Source organism: Excalfactoria chinensis, chromosome 2, assembly GCF_039878825.1.
Source record: "Excalfactoria chinensis isolate bCotChi1 chromosome 2, bCotChi1.hap2, whole genome shotgun sequence".
Taxonomy (NCBI): domain Eukaryota; kingdom Metazoa; phylum Chordata; class Aves; order Galliformes; family Phasianidae; genus Excalfactoria; species Excalfactoria chinensis.
This window is the reverse complement of record NC_092826.1, coordinates 119,891,222-119,912,213: the sequence shown is the minus strand read 5'-3', so window position 1 is coordinate 119,912,213 and position 20,992 is coordinate 119,891,222. Positions and strand designations below refer to the sequence as shown.

The following is a 20,992-nucleotide window of genomic DNA, read 5'->3' as shown; positions in this document are numbered from 1 at the left end:
AGGGAAGAGGAGGTAGGGATCCAGATGTTGCATTGGGATCCTTGCTCCTGGAATGGCAAATGCACTATGATCCTGAAGAAACTTAACCTGGAATAAAACTAGCCATGAATAGTAAAGTATACTTGCCAGGGCTCATCTTTCAGAGAGAGCTAGTCAATTAATGCAGATAGAAAGAGATATTTTTCTACTAGTTCAAGAGGAGGTTCTGCACTGGAAATAAATTAGCACTGGCCACAGGCCTCAGTATAGCAGAGATTTTTAGCTTTTGGACATTGGTCCTCTAGGAGCAAAACATTACATTCTACATTTACATTAAGAGTCATGTTCTATCCTGTGCCATGATATGACTGAAGCTGCTGAGACCTGACAGGGGATAAGATGCCCATCTCCAGCTGCACATTTGGGAGTGCTGGCACCTTCCAGTTTCTGCCCAAAGGCAGTGCTGAGATGCAAGCAGGCAGTGGGCAAATCTGGGCTCTATCCATTCAGTTCAGCTGTCCTATTCCCCCAGTGTGAGAGCAGGAGCTGAGTGCTGCCACAGTGTGCTGTGAGTCAGCCCTCCAGCAGCAGTAGGGGCATGCAGTTCCCAGGGCTCCTACGCTCATGCAGCAGCAGGGCTGTGTGTGATTCTTGCTCTGAGAGATGCCCTGGGGCCACTCTCCAGGTTCTGTGCAGAGCAGTACCTTCCACTGATGTAACTGGGTCTCAATAACTTTAGTATTTCCCATGACTCCACAATCCTAATCACTCCACTGATATGTATATAGTAAAATTCGATCTACTCCCCACCCACTGCTGCCTGCAAAAAAGCTGTTCCCTGTCACATAAGGACAAGGCTTCATAAGGAATGGCTGTGAACCTGATGCTCACTGACTGTGCAGCAGGACTATGCAGCTTGCCAGAAATGGATATTTCAGTTGCTTTGGATTTTTATTTTTAAGCCAAGGAACGAGCCACGAGACTGATGCTATAAATCCTTACTCATGCAAGTAGTTGCACTGACCCGGGTATGACTCCTTGCTTGAGTAAACAAACGTTTGCTGGACTGCTCTATTAAAAATAACTGAAAGCTATCTATCTCCGTGCTCAGTTTCCAATACTACCTCTTTTTTGCTATCCCATAGCTCAAGGCAAAGTAGTTAAGAGTTCTCATCCTCTAGAGAAATAAATTTCTATTTACCTTCTAACACACAAAGAAAAGAAAACTAACGGTCAGTGTGGATTAATTAGCTATCAAGCACAGAAGAGACATATAGACACAATGGGACTGTAATTACCAGAGCACTTATGCTTTTTTATCAAGATTTGAAGTGAAAAGGATGCATGCAGGGATGTGTGGTATCACCAAGTTTATTAGTGAAAAAAACCTAACTGCATGGAAGAGCACTGCAGCTGTAGTACATAATAAGGAAGTGCAGGAGGTAAAATCTGTACAGGTTTTAGTCTCTTTAGTACTGCTTTTTTTAACATCACAGTGCTCCTGATGAATGCTGTAGTCTGATTACCCTAGAAGCTACATGAAGCACAACAGTTAACCATGGTTACTTGAAGCTGGAAGAACAAAGACACAAGTCTGCCAGGTGACACTTACAGTTTTGTTCTCAGAAGATAATGATGCTGAGGTATGTATGGACTGGGAGGAAGCAGGCACACCCCTTCCAGTGCAGCAGTAGGAGTGACACTGGTCAGGACTTACAGGCTCCATGGAGCAGTGAGAGCACCAGGTCAGAGCAGCTGCTTTTATTCCAGGTGCTGGCACCTACAAGACTCTGGCCACACTTGGCCAGTGGGCTGCATGAGCTGCTGCACTTGGGTAAAGCAATGAGTAAACCTAGATTTCAGCTCTGATTCCAAGGATCTCAGATGATCATTGCTCAGTGCCAACTAAAACTGTTTGGACACAGATTTCAATGTGCAAGCAGCCTTACTGAAAATCACACGCCCAGCCATACTGTGCTAACAACCACAGAGGCTCCTGCCATGTTTTCCTCTGTGACTGCAGAAAGAGAAGCCCAGAGAAATGAGGAGCCTGAATTGGCTTTCTCTGCTTTTGAAGACTTTAAAGGTTTTCCTGTTCTCCATTATCCATTCATGCCTCTTTGGCATATGAGATATGTGGCCGTTATTTGGTGGTGTGTTTTTTTTTTCCAAAGAGACTTTCCATTATGTTGGCCAGTCTTGCAGTCCAGAGGTAACTCAGGCCTGGAAATGTGGTCTGGTGAGCAGACTATTGAGGAGTCCTTGTATCATCTGCACAACACTGTTGTTACTGGACAGAGAAACTACAGTGCTGCTGGACACTGAGATTTTACATGAAGATACATGAGAAGATACATCATTTAAAAAGCCCTGGAAGAGTCCATTGTTTATGTGTTCTTCCACATGAATGTGGGCACCGACGGCATTTTAGTATTTTTCCATTTCCTTCTATAGATAGGCTTATGGTAATAAAGTGAGGCTGTGAGGTAGCAAATTCAACATAAAATACTGTCAGGTGGTACTGAGTTTAGCACTGTTTGTCCTGGCTAAACTTCATGCATTTTAGCCTTGAAGTTAAATATTCCAGTAGAAAAAAAATAAATTCCTGAGTATCCAGTTTTCTTACTAAAATTAATCTGCCTGCCCCGCGCTGAATTTTCTCATGACAAACCACTCTGAATTCTACTCTATGGCAGCAAATGTGTACAGTGGCCTGGAAACCATCTCCTGCCATGACTGAAAACCAGCCTGTGGCTTTAGTCCATGTCATACTGCACACAACGAGACTGGAGGGGATTATCTTAGCTTAAGTTCTCTTAGGCAGCCTAACTAAGAGCTCTTCTCCCTTTGTACATGCATAGTGCCATTTTGGTGCTAGCCTGCTTAGGGCAATAGGTTAGGTTTAGAGTAGGTTTAGACCTAAGAAGAAAAAGGGGAGTTTTAGGTTGGATATTAGGAAAAATTTCTTCTCAGAAAGATTGGAGAGGTATCAGAACAGGCTGCCCAGGGAGGTGGTGGAGGTTTTCAAGAAACATGTGGATGTGGCACTGAGGGACATTAGTGGGCACCGTGGTGATGGGCTGGTGGCTGGCCTAAATGATCTTAGTGGTATTTTCCAACCTTCACTGTTCTATGGTTCTATGATTCTGCTGCTGCTACTCCGCACGTTCTGCATATTCCATTACATTTTGCTGCTGTGTGACAGATGGCAGCAGAGGAGCACTCTTACAAAATGGTGTCTGACATGGATGTGTGCATGAAGCAAAGGTGTGGAACTTCATTCTTCAAACAGAAGGAATGGCACCCATTGACACTTATGCTTGTTGAATGTCTGTGGAGACCAAACAGTGGATGTGAGCACAGTGAGGTGGTGGGTGGTGCATTTCAGCAGCGACAATGCGCTGCCAGATGTGCTGAAAAGGCTTTTGGATGTGACTGAGAGTTTGTATGCTTTCAGCGCATTTTCTTGTTGCTTTTCTTCATTTTAGCACTGCTACAACCTTTAATCTAGGCACAAATGTTCTCATTAGATTTGGAGAATTACACAGTAATTGGCCTTTTGCCCTAAAGCTATAAAATATAAAGCAAATATGTTTTGCAAAATCTAATCAGAAAAACTTGAAGGTGACCCTGGGGGGAAGGAAGGATGAAGAATGCAATCCTAAAGGCAAGGATTTGGGTGTAATACATTGTCTGGAGGCAAACAAGGACATACTGGCACGCTGCCTACACATAGCTGTGCAGTCAGTCCTATAGGGATATGTTGTTTCAAGAATTGCCTGGCTTGTCTCTTCATTTGTCATGCCAGGTTCTCCAAACCAGAAGGAACCAGAAGTCTTGCTGCATGTGCAGAGCATGGGGACTGAACTGTGCCAGAAGGTGATAACAGTAGAGGAGAAATATGATTGTAGCCTGCAGGTCCTGAGGGTGGACCTGATATGAGAAATGAACAGCTCATCTTCCAACTTTGCTTAAATGGACTGAGCTCTGAAATGAAAGTGTGACCTTCTGTAATATGATCTCTATGACAATTATTTCATTTTAGGTTCTAGTGTCCTTAGCTACTTCTGTTCTGCCATTTCCCTATTTCCCTTTTATGTCTTCCATAAGCTATGGGAGGCCTCTTTTACTATTGTGTTTCTCTGGACCTTTACAGGGTGAGTCAGCCAGAAGCAAGTGTACAGTGATGTCAACAAGAGATCGTAGAATTTAATATTCTCTGCCATCTTGAAAGCTAGGAAACCAGCCAGCAGCACCTTAACAGTTGGATAACTTGCTTCAAGTCACTATCAGAACACTAGCATGGTCACATCATTACTACTTGAGAATAACATACAGGAATAAACAAAAGCAAGGATGTCTCTGTAGGGTGACATATGGAGTCCTGGCATTGCAAATCTTGTTCTGTATCTAATCCATCTGCTCCGGATTCAAAGCTAACTTTTCAAAGGGATTTCTAGCTTTTCCGAGACAATGCTGTAGTTTATTTCACTACAGTTAAATGCTCCCAGTGTACCAAAACAGTTTACCATCTTTGGGAAATGGCTTACTGTAGGAATTTAAATGGCTCTTGACATGTTACAAACAGCTATTTTTATAAAAACAACTTAGTGGAGTGGACCTAGATACACTTGTAAATATAAAAAATTGATCCAGTTATAAGAGAAGGGGGGACATCCTTAACTCAGGCCTTAATTACAGCTTGACAGTCATTGACTGTATAAAGGCCAGCACCAATCCTCAAAGAAGGGAAAGTAGTTGTAACCCTGCAGGTTCCTCTGCTCTGACACTACTACCAGATGTGGTAGCTCTGTCAACTGCTTGAGTGTTTTAATCCTTTACTTTGACCTCTACCTTGTGTGATATTGTGGGTAAAAGGGGGAGACACCCACGTCTGTGCTACACTTGGTGCTGCTGGCTTTGCAATGTTAACTTTCCTGACTCAATGAGGTATACATAGAGATTTCAGAAATGCACAGTGCTGCCTGTATATAGATCTTGAAAAATGACATTCTCTGCCTTTGAAGTTTGTAATTCAAGATGCTTCATTTTCATACCAATCAACATCTAAGTGACTATTTTTGAAGTTTTTTTTTCTCTTGTTGTGTTGTAGACTTACCTCACCGTTGAAGAAGCAGAATATAGTTGCCACAAGTAAGCCCTAAGAGAAAGATAATGAAAAGCATTTAAGGATCAGAATATATACCAAAACAAAACAAAACAAACAAAAAACAAAAAACACACGCACACATATGTATATATATATTTGCATTGTTTGGAAAATGAGGCTTGAGTCTTGCAAGACAAACTGATCCACTGACATTTCACCTTACATCCTCCTAATTCTCAGTTATATTTTTACACCGGTTTTTGTCTTTTCAATTTATTTTCTTCTGTATTACTGGCATTTCTAGATGATCTGCTCTGCCTATAAAGTTACTTTGTATCAGAGGCCAGGAGAAGGATAACTAAGTGATACTGGTTTTATGAAGTGAAAGCAGAAGAACTGCCCCACATACAGCTGTGCATTTGTCAGGGTTAAAGTTAAGACTGTCACACAAGGGAAGCCCAGCAGTGCCAGAAAGGCTTCCAATTGAATTGTATAATGGGATAAGTGGACCTGTATGTGCAGCATCAGTATGGATGGGAAGGTGTGAAAACAGATACTAGAGGTCAGAAAAAGGGAAAAGAAACCAACACAAAACACAGGTGAAACAGAAGGTAGGGAAGAGACTGAAGATCATAGCTTGGTCCTAAACCACTTGAAATTAATTTCATTATTGCCATGGTTGATCAGATATTTTCTTACTTCTACAGGATTAAACAGGGTCAAGCCAAGAACATGAGGTGAGGCAGTATGAAACAGGTAAGAGAGAAAATTCTTGTGCATAGGGCCTGCTGTTCAAAGCCACATAATTACACTGCTCTGTATTCTAAACAGCATTAACTCATTAAAATATCATTACATAAAAATGCCGGGAGCCAAATGCCCTCATTTTAGATTACTTAAAGCTGTTATTAGAAACTAAACTTACGGCAGTTTGTGAAATTGAGGGAAAAACTGCACTGTAATACTCTGTGTTCCCAGGGGCTGCTCTGAGGTACTTTACAGCTGCATCTTCTTTATAAACTCTCATTTTACTGATTACAAGTTAAATTATAGCTGATGCTTTGTAAAACGTCTTGGACCCTCAAATGCATGTTTTGGACTACAAAGATAAGGTAAAATGTAGCAGAATGCTGATGTATCAGGAACACACACACGGTGGTTTGAAGAGGTGCCATCACCTGAATTTTAGCAATGATTTTGCTCCAATAAATTTTTTTTAGTTGCGACATGTAATTGCAAATGACTTCAAATGTGAAGACAGAGGAGGCGGAAGGGCAATTGGAGAAAAAGAAATCTTTGGGAAAAGAGTACCCTCTGAAAACTCCAATTCCAGAACACTGTATGTAATGAATAATAGTTTTCCCCTAAGCTCTGGTTTGGGAAACACCACGAAGTCAAGCAAAACCTTATGCCTTTACAGCAGACCTTTGACAGATCACAGATGCCTAAATCTGAAATTTATGCAAACGTTGCACTTCTCTGTGGCCTATAATGATTATTCCCCTTCACTCTGTGTGCTACGTCAATTTGTGCTGTCTTGAAAAACATCTGCTGTTGAACTGCATGGTATGTGGTCACATCAGGGGTTTCACTATTCGGCTGGAATGTGTTTATATTAACAGTAGTCAGCCACAATGGGAACTGAGATGGATTTTGATCTCCTCTGGGATTAAAGAAGCTCAATGGGGCACAGAAGATAAGATTCCAGGAGGAGAGAAAGAAGCTAAGTCTGTTCTCCAGTGAGAGTGTTTTGGGGGAAATCAGGAACTGCAGTTCACCCTAAGGCAGAAGCTGAGCCTGAACTATTGATGTCATTTTCTGTTTTATTTCATAGAATCACAGAATGAACACCTCCCACTAGACCAGGTTGCTCACAGTCCTGTCCAGCCTGCCCTTGAATGCTTCCAAATAATAAATGGTTTCCTGTATGATGTTCAAATTCTTGTTAAATCCTACAGTTAATCTACTTCTGTTTCCTTTACTATTGCTGTCTCTTGACTTTCTCTGTTAGAAAAGCTAAAGAGGAAGCAGTGTTGATGCCATGGATCTCCAGTTGCTCTTCTGGTCTGGAATAAGCTGAGAACACACTTGACCATTCACCTTGGATTCATGGAATCATGGAAGTTGTACATCTCTGCTGACTGAAGGAATTATCTCTTTTGCCTCATGTATGTCTCATTGCTCTTCTTAAACAGCAATAGCCCTCTGTGCTCTGCCATCCAAAACATATCTGTACTGCTCCTGAATCTACTTGAGAGCAAGGCAGAAACCTCTGCAACAACCACACACAGATCTGGAGGTCCCCGGCAGAATTCTGGAACCAGGGAGTAAACCTCCTGTGAACTTAGCCAAATTAAGGACATTTACCTATCACCTTACTCATTTCTTGCCTATCTATCATATTTCTAGTACTCCACTGCCTTCCTTTCTTTTCTGAGTTTCTTAAGTGGAACTGAAATGTTCTTGTACTGAATCTATCTCAGGAAGAAGGAAAGGAAGTCCAACAGAACAAAATTCTTTCTAGGGATGATGAATAGGACAGTGTTCACCCACAGTTTGGGACTGAAGCTCACATTTCAAGAACAGCTTTTAAAAAAATCAGAAATATTTATGTATAGATATATTTATTTCCCTTCTAGATGTTAACCCTCTACATAAGAAAAAAGCATCAGGAAATACTACAAAGGACCCAGTAACCAATTGTGTTCACTGAGAGGCTCAAAATATGATGGTGGAAATACACAGATGAAAGAACTCCATAATAACATGTTATAAGTCTCATGAGTTCCCTTACAGCTGTAAGGAAATAAGGATGAGCGCACACACAGAGCTAGGTCTAACAGTGAGCTTGGGGCCCTTGGGCTCATCTGCGAGTAGGAATGAATGCTCATTTTTCATCTTTTTAAATGTTATATAAGCATTTCTTGTTCTTCCCTGTGCTGAAGAAATCTGAGCACATGAGTTGAAAAGACAAATGGCCAGAATAAAATTTATTGTGCTTCCCTAGATAATTGCTTTCAATGACATTTGCATGAATTTGGGCAATTTATATTTGAAATTAAACCACTCTGTTTAGCAATAGCATTTGTGAGATGCCATCTGGAATAAAGGTGGAGGTTAATCTTTTGTTTCAGGCTCTGTTGCATGAGTGCATTTAGGTTCCCTGCATCATATCCTCAAAGGTTTCCTCTTTACCCTCACAATAAAAACCCCAACCCGGATAAATACTGAGAGGAATAGAAACAGACTGTCTGCCATGCAGAGGAGTGTGGTAACCTTTCTTGAAGCTTGATGAGGTCTCATGACAGATGGGAGTCTAATGAGTCTGAAGGAGTACAATAGATAACTGGTATGGCATCTGCCCACTTACAGATAGCAGACTATGGGATATGTCAGCCTTCTGTGCAAAAACAGAAATGATGTTCACACACAACTGGTGAAAATAATAGGATAAGATCAAGAGAAAACAGGCAGCAAAGACCTGGAAGATTAAATGCACAAGTAAACTGCTTTTTGCTTTAATTAGAGCAAATAGTAAAGTGGTTCTTTGCCTTTATTGAATTTTAAGCCTTGTCTCACAGTAGTAGGATACTTATACTCACTAAAATTGCCATCTCACTTGGTTTAGTGGAATACAAGTACCACATCTACAACATGCATCTCTGGCATTAGCAGACTTCTCATGCTTGTTCATCTCTATCAGGCCTTTATTATAATATCCAGCGTATTTTCAACCACCATCCACTACATGAACAACTACTTCTAGTTCTATTAGTTCTGTTTCTGCTTCTGTTTTTTTTTTTTTTTTTTTTTTTTTTTGTAATTTTCATGAATATTTTCAGCTGTAAAGCTACAAAGATACCAGTAGCAGATATCAACTTTGTGTCTTTGGAACTAGGAAGGGTTGGGATGCTGATAATTTGATGAGGGATACACATACTATTCACACATGTGAAAGGCTGGATGTATGTTAACATATAATGTAGGGCCCATGGGTTAATTCTGGTATTTCTTTGACATAAGCCTTCCATATTCTCCTTAACTTCTTTTTTATTTTGCTCAGGGTTCAATCCCTGCTGAGGATGAGCCCTCCAGGTCAATTATCTCTGTCTGCCACTGTGTGGAGTTGTAAAACTGACCTATGATACATTATCTTCTGACAGAGGGTAACAGTGACTGTATGACTGATAGCAGAGGCGGGAACTACATTTATTTGGACATTAAGGCTTTTATAGATTGCTTTTGAAATTAATTATTTCTGGAATTGCGTGAATCCCAAGAACACATGATTCTCTGATGAATCACACCTAAGGGACCTTCTAGAGTCAGAAACTCCCAGATGTTTATGAACTTGACTGATCCCACAGTAATTTTTTCTCTGCGTTTAATACTGGTCCAAGGTCATTTATGCTTGATGAGTATTTGACTTATATTTCACTCTGCTACAGGATATAATTTGCTCAGATTAAAAACAAACAAAACCCTATGTAGATGCTTCAGATTTATGTGGGTTTCTAATACTTCAACTATATTTCCTCTAGCTTATGGCTCCCTTAAAACAATACAGCATATCTAGATGTGCTTATTTCTGTTATTCCTGAGCATCTCCATGACTTTAGTCTTAGTTCTTTGCTTTTGTGGAATTCACTGTCAATGGTAGAAGGTAAGGGCAGAGGTACAGCTAAGTATAATATAAAAAAACAGTTTCTGTTTCTCTCTGTGGGCTTTCATCCACGTCCATGCACTTTTGGATCTGAATGGACAGAAAATAAAGAAAATAAGCATGGCCAAGATGCTTCAGTGAAGCATTTCCCCTTTCTCATCTCTCATTTCAGAAAAGGAGCTTTGAGAAAGTAATATTGTGTTCCCCATCATTTCCATTCACAGCATGCCCATACAGCACCTCTGAAGTAAATGACTGCTGTATGAAGTGTTCATTTATGTTAGGTTAAAAAAAATGCAAAGTAATAAATTAATGCAGTTTTTGATGCCACTAAGGTGGGTAGGTAATCATGAAAGGACCAAAGATGGCAATAAAATGATGGAGGCATCTCATCAGCAAAATCTCATGCTTTGTTGTTGCTTCTCTTCTTCTGCTGCTGCAGCTTTAATTATGGTCATTTTGTACAATATTTTTTCACACAAAAAGGGCACCTCAGAATATTCAGCTTTCAAAAAAGGCTTCCTCAACTCTTATAGGCTCATAATCTTAGAAAGCTTTGAAAATACTAATAATACAAAGAAAAGCAAAGAAAAATAAACAAAATAAACATTTATGTTGTCGGAAGCAGTCAACTTTGCAAAGAAGGAGAAGATCTTTGTCTGGTTTGGTATCACAGATGATACTTACGGCCTTTTACTTGGAGAAACAAATGAAATGAAAACCTTCTGTAATTGATTGAAAAATCTCAGGGTTTAAGAGATTACTTTTAAATTTTGTCCTGCATAAAACTGCAATGAGCACTATCAGTTGGAATTCAGTGTACGACTTGGAGGCAGGGTAGGTGTATACATGCCTTAAATCCATGGCTGGAAACTAAAGCATAAACCTGGATAGAAATGAGGCCCTTGTGATCAGGACTCCCTGCCTAGTGGGGAAGGAGCTATTGTCTGTGGGTGCTACCCAGAAGCTGATGAGCAGCTCCCATGTAATCCTACCCAAGGAGAAGGAAAACTTAGATTATGTCCCAAGTAATAGAAAAATTCCTATTTGTCAATGACAAGGCCATTATGCTAAACAGCACTGACATTTCCCAGTAGAGGCTGACTTGCATGTTTAGAGCTGTAGTCAGCAAGGTACTGAGGATACAAGTAACCTTTAGAATTTGCATGTTGTCATTGATTCTTGGACTGTTTCTCCACCACCTTTGTGGCTAAATGTTCTCCGACATAGTGACAGTCTCACATCAGCCTCTATAAACCCACATACAATGGATATGTTCCCACATCAGAAGTGTGCAAAGAGCCAGCACAACTTGTACCAGAATGTTTTAAGCCTTGAGGAGGTCTACATCTTTCACATGCTTTCTGCACCATCTAACAGGCTTTTGAAAGTCAGGTCCTCTGGGGAAAATCAGCAGTTCACTTTTCTGGAGTACAAATGTTTGCTTTGTGGTTCTTACTTTAGCTCTGTTTAATTAGCTGCTGTGTACACCTACAGCATCCCTTTTGGGGCATTAGTTATTCTACTTAAGGGCTGAAATATCTTTCTTTTGTCTGGCTTAATCTTAGCATGGTCTGGAGGCTGAAGATCTGATGCTGGTGATGCTGACAGCAATTATTAATTCCTACTTTTACAGGATCCACAGGGGGCCAGCTGGATGTGCTGGAAAAGAACACCCATTCATCGCTGCAGCACAAAAGTCACTTTATGGTTTTTATCACTTCTGATACATCTACTCTCCAAATCTAATACGAGGAATCTGGCCTGTGTGGTGAAAGACACATGTTCTGATAAAGGTAAGGTAGGGTAAATACAGCACATTTGTGGATTGTTCATACAGACATACTTGAAAATACTCTTTGGCTTAAAATGGTGAGCGTTATCGATAATATTGTAAAATGAGCAAGACAATTCAAAATGGACTGCCTTCTGTTATTCAGAATCACTTCAGCATAGGAAACCTGGCATTCAGCACCTCAATGCGTTGTTTTTCAGATGGAAAAAACTGCTTGCCATAGAAATTAGGAATAAATTCTTATCTCATTTATTGTCTCTGAATCACCTGAATTGTCAAAATGGCTGTCGTGCTAGTTTGCACCTTTTCTATGTACATGGAAGATACAGTTAATCTATTAAACCATTGTGGACATTTAAGGCAGTAACGCCCAATTGAAAAGCTGTCTCTTCAGTTCTAGAAAAGGTATAAAAAAATATATTCATTCTTTGCCAGTGCAGAGATGAAGAATGCATGAAATTTTCCACAAAAATTAAAAATAAAAATTGCAGACATGATGCCTGCCTGTATATGACTGTAGGCAGTAATGGTTGCTGATGGAGAGGCAGGCTGTAGTTCATAAGAGCACAAGAGCTAGCAGGGAAATATAGCTATATACACAGGCTAATGCAACATCTGCTAATTATATGATTGTTTCTAGAAGAAAATGAGCACTAGAGGAGAGAATACATAGCTGGCTATCTTAAATAGACTTTCTATAAATGCCTCAGAAAGCTTACCTTAGAATACAGATAAAAATCCACTCTATGTAGACAAGAGAACACTACTGTTAGCTGCATTAAGCAACTCTACTGTAAGCTTTCTTGAAATGCCAAATTTCACCTGCTGCTGGACACACTCTGATGTCATCTTGCAGAGCTCCAGGCGCTCTTCTGCAAGGCCAGGCATGGTCACAGCCCAGGTCTGGCTCTGCTGCATGGCTAGGACAGCACTGGGCAGGCTGTCACTGCTCTGCAGGCCTTCTCTTACAGTTCTCTATTGATTTTGCAGGAGTTAAAAGATATATTAAGAGTAAGGTTGTTATTGTTACAATCTATCTTATCCTATCTTGCTAGAAACATAAGCAACTTGTCACCAGGCAACTTGTTTGGAGATATTCCTTTGTAGCACTTGGGATCCCAGAAGTGACAACACGACAGGGAAGGTAATACAAGAAAAGGAGAACCTCATTGCTGTAAGCAGAACTTCAAAATAAGAGGCATAAACTACAAAACCAGTCAGACTTATCACTTCAGTTTTTCTATGCATGTGGAATTGTGCACACACATGATTTTGAACTGATAAGGGTGATATAATCAGGTATGTTACAGAACATAGGGTATGTTATAGAAAGTAAACCAGACAACCAAGCATTTGAAGCCACATTGTTTTTGTTTAAAAAATAAAATATAATCCTATTGGACAATGACATATTTTCAAGGTATTTTTGAAATACAGATGTCAGTGTTGTAAGTGTTATATTTTAATTTTGGCTATTTAATAATGGAATTTTAACCCCTAAATCAAACTTCGTTGTCTCAATTTTTCTTCTATGTATGGGAATTCCCTCTGTACAATACTTTGCATGCAGCTAATTTTATTATTAACTGCTCCCTAACAGCAGTTTCAGCTAATGTCAGCTCCTAGCAGAAACAGCACTTTCAACATAGAAGACCTTTGTGATCTCAGTTCTCTCTGCTTAGTTCAGAAGTAGTGCTATTTAATCCTCTTTTTCCCCCATTTTTCTTTGTTTCTTTTCTATTGTGTTTTTTTCTTGATACAGCAATGCTACTTGTGCTGAGGTAGATAATTCAGCAACATAAAGGCAATAGGAAAAATATAAAACCACAGTCATGCTCAATTTCAGTGCAAAACAACTGACAACAGCATCTTTGACTAAATTAGCTTAACAGCAAGCACCATGACACCCACTTAAGCTGAAGTTGCTCCTATATAGCATACCTGGTAATGCATTAATATATGCATGATGTAATCATATATTTCTCCAGCAAGTCGATTTTCTGGTCTCCAGGGAATAATAACAAACTGAATTCCTAGTAAGGGCACCAGGATTAACGTGGCTCTGACAGCTTTCATATACATGTTGGACTCAGCACGGTGGGTATCTCTTAGCTTTGTCACCAAAACTCGAACAATGTTAAGCAAAAAGAAAAAATTGACCTGTAAAGCAAAGCCATTATAGGTGAAAGGAACCAAATCAAACAGGCATTCAAACCAAAACCACAGAACACATAAATGACTTTAAAATGCAGTTTCCTAGCTTCATTGCAGCTCCCACTGGGCACCCCCCTGGGAGTCAGACCTTGGAGAGTACCAAGAACACCTTCAGAAAGTAGACATTAAGCTGCTGTATGTGCTTCTCTGAGGACCCTGTATGGATGCTTGAGATAGGCAAGGATAAGTTCTGAGCACTTTGATATTGATGTAGTCAAATTTAGGATCTCCAAGGAACAAAGCATTTCATAGAGTTTAAGCATAGTGGATGAATTATCCTCTGGGAAACGGCTGCTCTGGAGGCCACCAAAGTGTCATGCTTTGTGCTGCAGCCAGGTGAGAAACCCACAGGTGTTCCTGGGCATGTGGAGCCTACAGGGTACACACATTCTCTGAGGGACCTGCTCTGGCTCATGTGTGCCGTCACTTCAGGATTGTGTAAGCAAACGGCCAAATCTGTTCCTGAGAAAACCTAGGCTCAGCTTTGCCTCCCTGGGACTATAGGGTCTTATGTACACTGCCCGTAGGTAATAAAATAAGCTGGAACAGGGCAGAAAGGCCAAAGAGTTGAGAAATTTTTGCACCCTACTCTTTTTATCAGCCCTTCCAAGTAGCCCTGTATTTGACTTCCAGAACCATTTCTAGAAGCCTGACTCCAGCCATGGGTGCTCAGCACAGGGCCACATCACCCTGACTTCATAGAGCTCCTGGCAGGATGTGCCTGGGGCCTGTGAAGTAACAGGAAGGCAACATGTGCTGATAATGAGCCTCGAGAACATCACAGGTATCACAGATTTCCTTTCTCTTCGGTGTGTAACCAGGCCACCTTTCCTACTCTGTTACAATACCAGCTGTCACCCATGCTTCTGAACTTCAACAGACTTCTACAGCAACCATTTTTAAAGTAAGTATTCTCTTATTACCTAACTAAAATTGATGTTTTAATAGTCCCAAATCCATGCATATGTGAGAAACCTCACTTGGATCTTTCAGAACAATAAACCGTGAATCAGTAAGCTTTCACAAAGCACTTTGTAACTTCTTAGCTACTGAGAGACCTTTCAACTATTTCACATTTGTACTCTACTGAAAAAAAAGAAAAAAAAAAAAAAAGGAATAATAAATGACTTCTGAGATCCCATTCAGCATTAAATCTAAATCTTATTCTCCATCCTCCTCTGACTTCACTCCCTCTACTTAACCTTCACTTTTAGAATTTTGTGAAGTTACTGTGGAAGGTGAAAAAAAGACTCTGCAAAGGTAAAATCCCTCAGCTCTTCTGAGTCAGGCTACCACTGTGAGATTTCTGTAGCAAATCATGAAGGACATTGTACAAATAGTGACAACTTCAAGAGGAAAATAAAACTGGAAACAGCACAAGAACAAGACAGAAACTATAATGCCTTGTTTTAAAAACAGTTACAGGTTGCTCTGCTTCCATAAAACCAGCCCATCCTCATCCTCTTTTCTTTGCAGCAAAGATGTGCAGACTTGGGGCTTGGCGATCAAAACAAAGGCTGACTGGCGTCTCCTAGAGGCTGGCTTTATGACAGAAGCAGCAGTTGAGATCAAGCCAATTAACCCGCAGCAGATGTGATCCTGCAGGCATGGCAGGCTGAACATGGAAGGGATGAAATTTGTGTTCTTGATGTGCAAGGTTACTTCTCAGGAAGGGACAGAAAGACCTTCTGTTTTTCTAGATAGTAGACAGAGGGGTTCTCAGCATTCACCATCATGTTCATTGATCTGCTAGGCCATATCTACAGGTATACCCATGCAGAAATTTGCAAGTAAGTGGAAGCCTGAAAGCTGAAAGCGCATCTTGGATGGCACGCTGAGATGTGTTTGGGACTTGGGCTGAATAAAACTCAATAGTTAAGTTTGCTTCAAAACGTGATATTTCAGGTGGTTCCTTGGTCTTATTTATGAGAAATATTGAGAGCCTTTCTTTAAAAGAGAACATCACAAACTGCTTTCAAATTTTCACCAGAAGACCTGACCTGCAGACATTTCTATTCTCTACACATTAGCAGCATTTCTAAAATAATTATTAAACGGTTGATAGCAAATAACATTCTTACCAATAAAGCTGCCATTACAGGTCCATGAACAATATAAAGCAAGTGAGTGTCAACACTCATCCAGCAGCTGGAGGGGAAATACACCACAGAATTTATTATTTACTCAAAATGTTTAACACAATTAAATAGTGCTAAATTCCTTCAAAAAAAAAGGACATGCTACTCACTTGTCATTGAAGTATTTGGCTCTTGCAACTGCATGAATAGATGCTGGCACTAAAGGGAACCCTGAAATGATTAAAGGTATAGGTCAGTCTTGGTGTTTTGGGCTTGAATTTCATTGTTCATAAAACAAATACATGCAATGTCCCAGTTTTCACCCAGCACCTCAAGGGAAGCCCCTGCTCTGACAGGGAGCGGAAGAGAGCGAATGTGCACTGAATCAGGGGGAACATGCCATGCTCAGCATACCTCAGTTGCATTCATCCTGACATTAAGTGGCAAGGTGCCCCCCCTCCTGTCTATCTGCCTTCAGTTTCTGTGTGGTCTCCCTTTCCAACAGGCTGGAAACCTGGGAGCCTGTGCTTAAACAGTCACCCCACCTTGTACAATCTTGCACATGCAGACAGCTGGGGATCATCTACTGCTGTCTGTCCTTTGCAGAGAGCTCTGTGGACACAACACTTTTGGAAGAGGCAGAGAATCCTCAGACAAATTATTGAGTGTTCTTGCCACAGAACACAGGTTAGCCAATGCTGGAGTGAGATTAAGGTCAAAAAGAAGTACATGCTTTACATACTACACCCTGCAGTCTCCAGGCATCTCTAAGCAACGGCTACTTGCACTACTGCTAAAATAAGTTCTTACAGCAGTTTAACTTCAGAGGACAATGCAGCTGTGGGAGAATAAAACAGTGGATTGCCTTCTCTTTTACACTGTTAGAGAATGATTACTTGGCTTCTTGCTGCAGAATGCCTTTTTAGAGAAATATAAGTCTCTCAACAGAAAGAAAGGAGCTTCTCTTCTCAGGGTGATCTTGTGGGACTGACAGCCTCAGAAAGTCATTCTGTTTTGGAAATGGAGCAAGTTTGATTCAGTTTTGTTGACAGACAGCGTAGACTGAAATGCATTTTTAAGGGACTGCTCTTTAACAATAAAGAACATTGCAAGTAAATTGCTCCACATGATGCCTCGGGACCTTTTTCTTCTGCTAAATGCATTAACCTAAAATATTTGGCTCAACAAATTCTCATGCAAATCTGAAGAACACAATGGAAAGTTTTCATTAATAAGGTAAGAAACTCTTGACCATCTATGGCTCAGATTTCCAGCCACAGGCTGGTCCATGCAGCTAGATGTTGCTCTTGCCTTGGAAAGGGCCAGAGGCAGGGTGAAGGGGAGCACTAAGAAGGCCTGTTGTGTCCTCATGACCTCACTCTCTCACTCCAGAGGTCCCACATATGTGTTATGAGTGCTGAGCAACTCAGAAAAGGTCCCACTCCAACCATCCCAAGAGAAGGTATGCTATACCCCCAAAGGTCATGCCAGGTACTCTCTGAAAAAAAACAAACTGGCAACTATGCATAATTGTATTTCCAGTTGGATTCAGAAGACAATCTGCTTCAGCACTGCCCAAATAAATGATTCCCTTCTCGATTTTACATGGATGAAGCAGCCTGAAGCAGCCTGATGGAGCAGAACACAGTTGGATGCACCCACCTGATGCTGTTTTCTTGCCCTGAATTAAAGGGTGATTTTCTGACCTGCTGAAACATTAGCAAATGAAAAAGGACACTCTCAGCAGTGGGTGCCAGAGAAGGTGTCATCTGAGGGCATCCATCTTGAAATACACCCATATGCCTCAGTTTCCTTTCAATCATCTGCAACCTTTTGTGGATGAGTTTTTATATTTAATCAGATTTTTTTTTTATCTTTTTTTTTTTTTTTTAAACTAAGTTATTTTATAAACATCAATAAAGATTTTTCCAAATAAAATGATCTAGATTGTCTTGCATAGGGATCAGTTACAAGAAGGAATAATGAGCATATTCATCTTGTGTTGTACATTTACCTGATTTTATGAATTACAATTCAGAGCACGACACGCTGTTGCTGGTCTGCATTGCCCTTTGGGGGAACATATCTCTCTTCATTGATTAACATAGCTGGGCATTTAAAGTCAGACCACGTGAGTACTGATTTGAAAGCAGTGGAATTATCCTGATTTATGCAAACTTTAAGGGTGGCCAGGTAGTCCTAATTATTAGCAATAGGACCTAATGACTTCCACTTCAGTTAGAAGGTGCAAATGACTACTTTGTGTGGTAGTATCCATCTAGTTTCATTAATAAGGATGCAGACTTCACAGTCAGAGTTGTGTCGCTTTCTATTAACCTCTTCTCTCTCAGTAAATCATCACACCATTCCCACAGACGCTGCTTAGTTTTGGGACAATGCTGCAGATACTGATGAGCAGTTATTTTCACTGAATTACCCATCAAGATGCCAGTAATGACCTCAACCATATTTCAGCTAGCTCACAAGCTTTCAGGCCAAGCCAGCTGTCCCAGTTGCACAAGATGCATTACCTAAAGTGAACATCTCTTAGAAAAATGTGTTAATGCCCATTTTACAGAATCACAGAATCACAGAATGACCTGGCTTGGAAGGGACCTCAAGGATCATGAGCTTCCAACCCCCCTGCCTGGCAGGGCCACCAAACTTCCACATTTTGCTCCTGCATAATGCAATACAGAATGACAGTACTTCAGGAAATTCTATGCTACAAGACATGAAGACAGCAAATGTTTTAACTGGAAGGAAGGGTAGAAAATTACACTTCAGATAGGGCTTCCATTTTCAAAAGCAGAGTGCCACCAAACTTTGTACATTCAAATTTTCAGAACTATGAAAACTGTGATAGCACAGCTACTTGCTCCTTGGCTCAGCTGTTTGAAAGCAAACAACTCCCCAAAACCAAAACAACAGCAACCAAACAACCAACAAAACAACATTCTGCTTCACCGTTATAATCCCCTTAGCATCTGCTACTGCATGCCCAACTAGCAGTTGGAGTCAAGGTTCTGAAGTTCTTCATTTGAACTTTCATTTTACTCCCACCTAACCAAATCCCATTTTTCTTCTGCTAAAGCAGGAGAGCTGTTTTCCATTTTCCTACTGTAATTGAAATAATGAAAAATGAAATGATGTTGATCAGGCATTACATTTGCAAAAAGGATGAAAAATAGAAAGTACATTCTTTATGCTTCAGTCTGGTATTGCAAGAGATGTTGCAAGCAAACCATAACGCAGGGAGATGATGAACAAAGTTCTGTCATTTACTGCTTAGTGCACCATTGGGTTTTGAAATACAAGGCCCAGTTCACCACAGATTGGAATGAGGCCAGAAATTCGCAGCTCCCAAGCTGGAAAAAAGCTATTGCTAATGATTTTCTGTCAACACTGATGTAGACTGGATTTACAATAGAGATTTAAACGTGAAAGAAATGGTACTTCACTCCAATATATTGGTTGTATTTATGTGGCCTTTCATTGGACCAGGCAGTACAAAGAATAAATACCTGTTGTTGCTAATAATTAAATGGCAACAACTCCCTCAGTGAAAACAAAAGAGATCTGCATATTTGGAGCTGAAGGACCAGACTTAGTTATGATTTCTTGGTCAGTATGCATATTACTAGAGAGACTTTGCATAGCATTTGTAACCTCTCCCATAGTATGTCACTGAGATTTGCTAATTGACATCTGAAATGCCTTAGAGATCGCTGCTGTTAGGCAAAATAAGAACAGAGACATTATCTACTCCTCTGTGGGTAAAATGGTATCTTCTCCTAAAGTAACATCTGCCAAAATATACCCAGTATTGGATTCAGTTTCAGAAAAGCTCTGGTTCTTCTTTGTATGTGCTGCATTTTTACAAATTGGGAGACATAGATATTGATTTCCTTTTTTCTCATTCCAGAATAAATGCACTTTTATAAGTACTGTCATTAATATTTTTGCATGCAGAGTGACAAAACTAATCATGTTCTGTTCAGATGAGATGATAACTCGGATAAAAATCTATTTCACTCCCAAAGCTTTGCTTAACAAAGCTTAAACATTTCTTTCAGCAAATCCCAGGGTGCAGCAAATAACAGATACTGACAGCTGTTGATATTTTTGTGACTCTCTAGACTTGTACAAAGAAATTCACTCAAATTTAGCACCCAACAGCTCAGTCCTAGGCTATGAGTTGGTAGCTTAAACACAGTGCAAATATCTGAAGCAACCGCTAACTTGCTACAAAACACACCATACATACCCCAGCCCAAGAGGTAGTACCAGTGCAAGCGCTGCTCCTCCGCAAAGACAGCCACCACAATCAGTGTGTGCAGGTAAATGCCTTCACACAGCATCCAGAAGTAGTTACAGCCCAGCATGTACTGATGGAAGAACTGCAGCACTTTGCAGCTTACCTGCCAGGCAAATGAGATAACATCACACACCTGACCAGCACTCTACATCTAAGCAGGCAAAGGCAAATTATAATGCTATGCTATAAGGAAGCAAAGTGAAACAGATGCCCAGCTTTTGCTGGGTTTGTTTGGCACATATCAGTTAAAGGGGTATGTAAACTTTGTAAATTAAATGAATAAAGCAAAAAACCTCCACAAAAGAGTAAAAAACTGTATTATAACAGCACTCCAGAAAGTAATATGCAAAAAAAGCCCCTTCAAAAGTCCTTAGTTACATGCTTTTTAGAACTGCAATTGTTTTTTAGAACAAGCAACCTGTTCTAGAAGGCTGTGAGAAAGACATAACTTGGATCCCCAGTTTAGTGACTTCTTTCACTTTACTCAGAATTTTCAAAGACTTGCTCAGCTCTCCTGTGAGTCAGTCACTCCCTCAACAAGCAACACCCAGCTCTGAACTCCCTCCTTTGAGAACGACAAGTGCTGCAGGCAGTGGAGATGAAAAGACATGGAGATAGGTGAGGCTGTGAAGCTGGACAGTGGTTCTTGCCTGTGGCTCAGATCAGAAATTGAGATTTCAGACTGTTTGGTGAGCAGATAGTGGGGAGAAACGTGTCCATTCACCAGCTGGTATGGGAAGAGAACAATCCCCCTATGAGACTCTGATGTCCATCCTCATCCACCATGTCCCAGCACTGAGGAGGCCTATGAAGCAGGAGGGTGATGCAGGAATCT

The 20,992-nt window shown here is 40.5% G+C and overlaps 1 protein-coding gene across 1 annotated transcript in view; it reads right to left on the bottom strand.

Annotated features, from left to right (window-relative positions):
• CALCR (calcitonin receptor) overlaps positions 1–20,992 on the bottom strand; it is a 138,375-nt gene that overhangs the window by 3,075 nt on the left and 114,308 nt on the right. The window contains exons 8-12 of the mRNA XM_072330046.1: positions 20,107–20,260; positions 16,010–16,070; positions 15,843–15,909; positions 13,489–13,707; positions 5,099–5,140 (exon numbers count right to left, since the gene is read on the bottom strand). Of these exons, the coding sequence (XP_072186147.1) occupies positions 5,099–5,140; positions 13,489–13,707; positions 15,843–15,909; positions 16,010–16,070; positions 20,107–20,260 (543 nt within the window). The remainder of the gene's footprint in view (positions 1–5,098; positions 5,141–13,488; positions 13,708–15,842; positions 15,910–16,009; positions 16,071–20,106; positions 20,261–20,992) is intronic.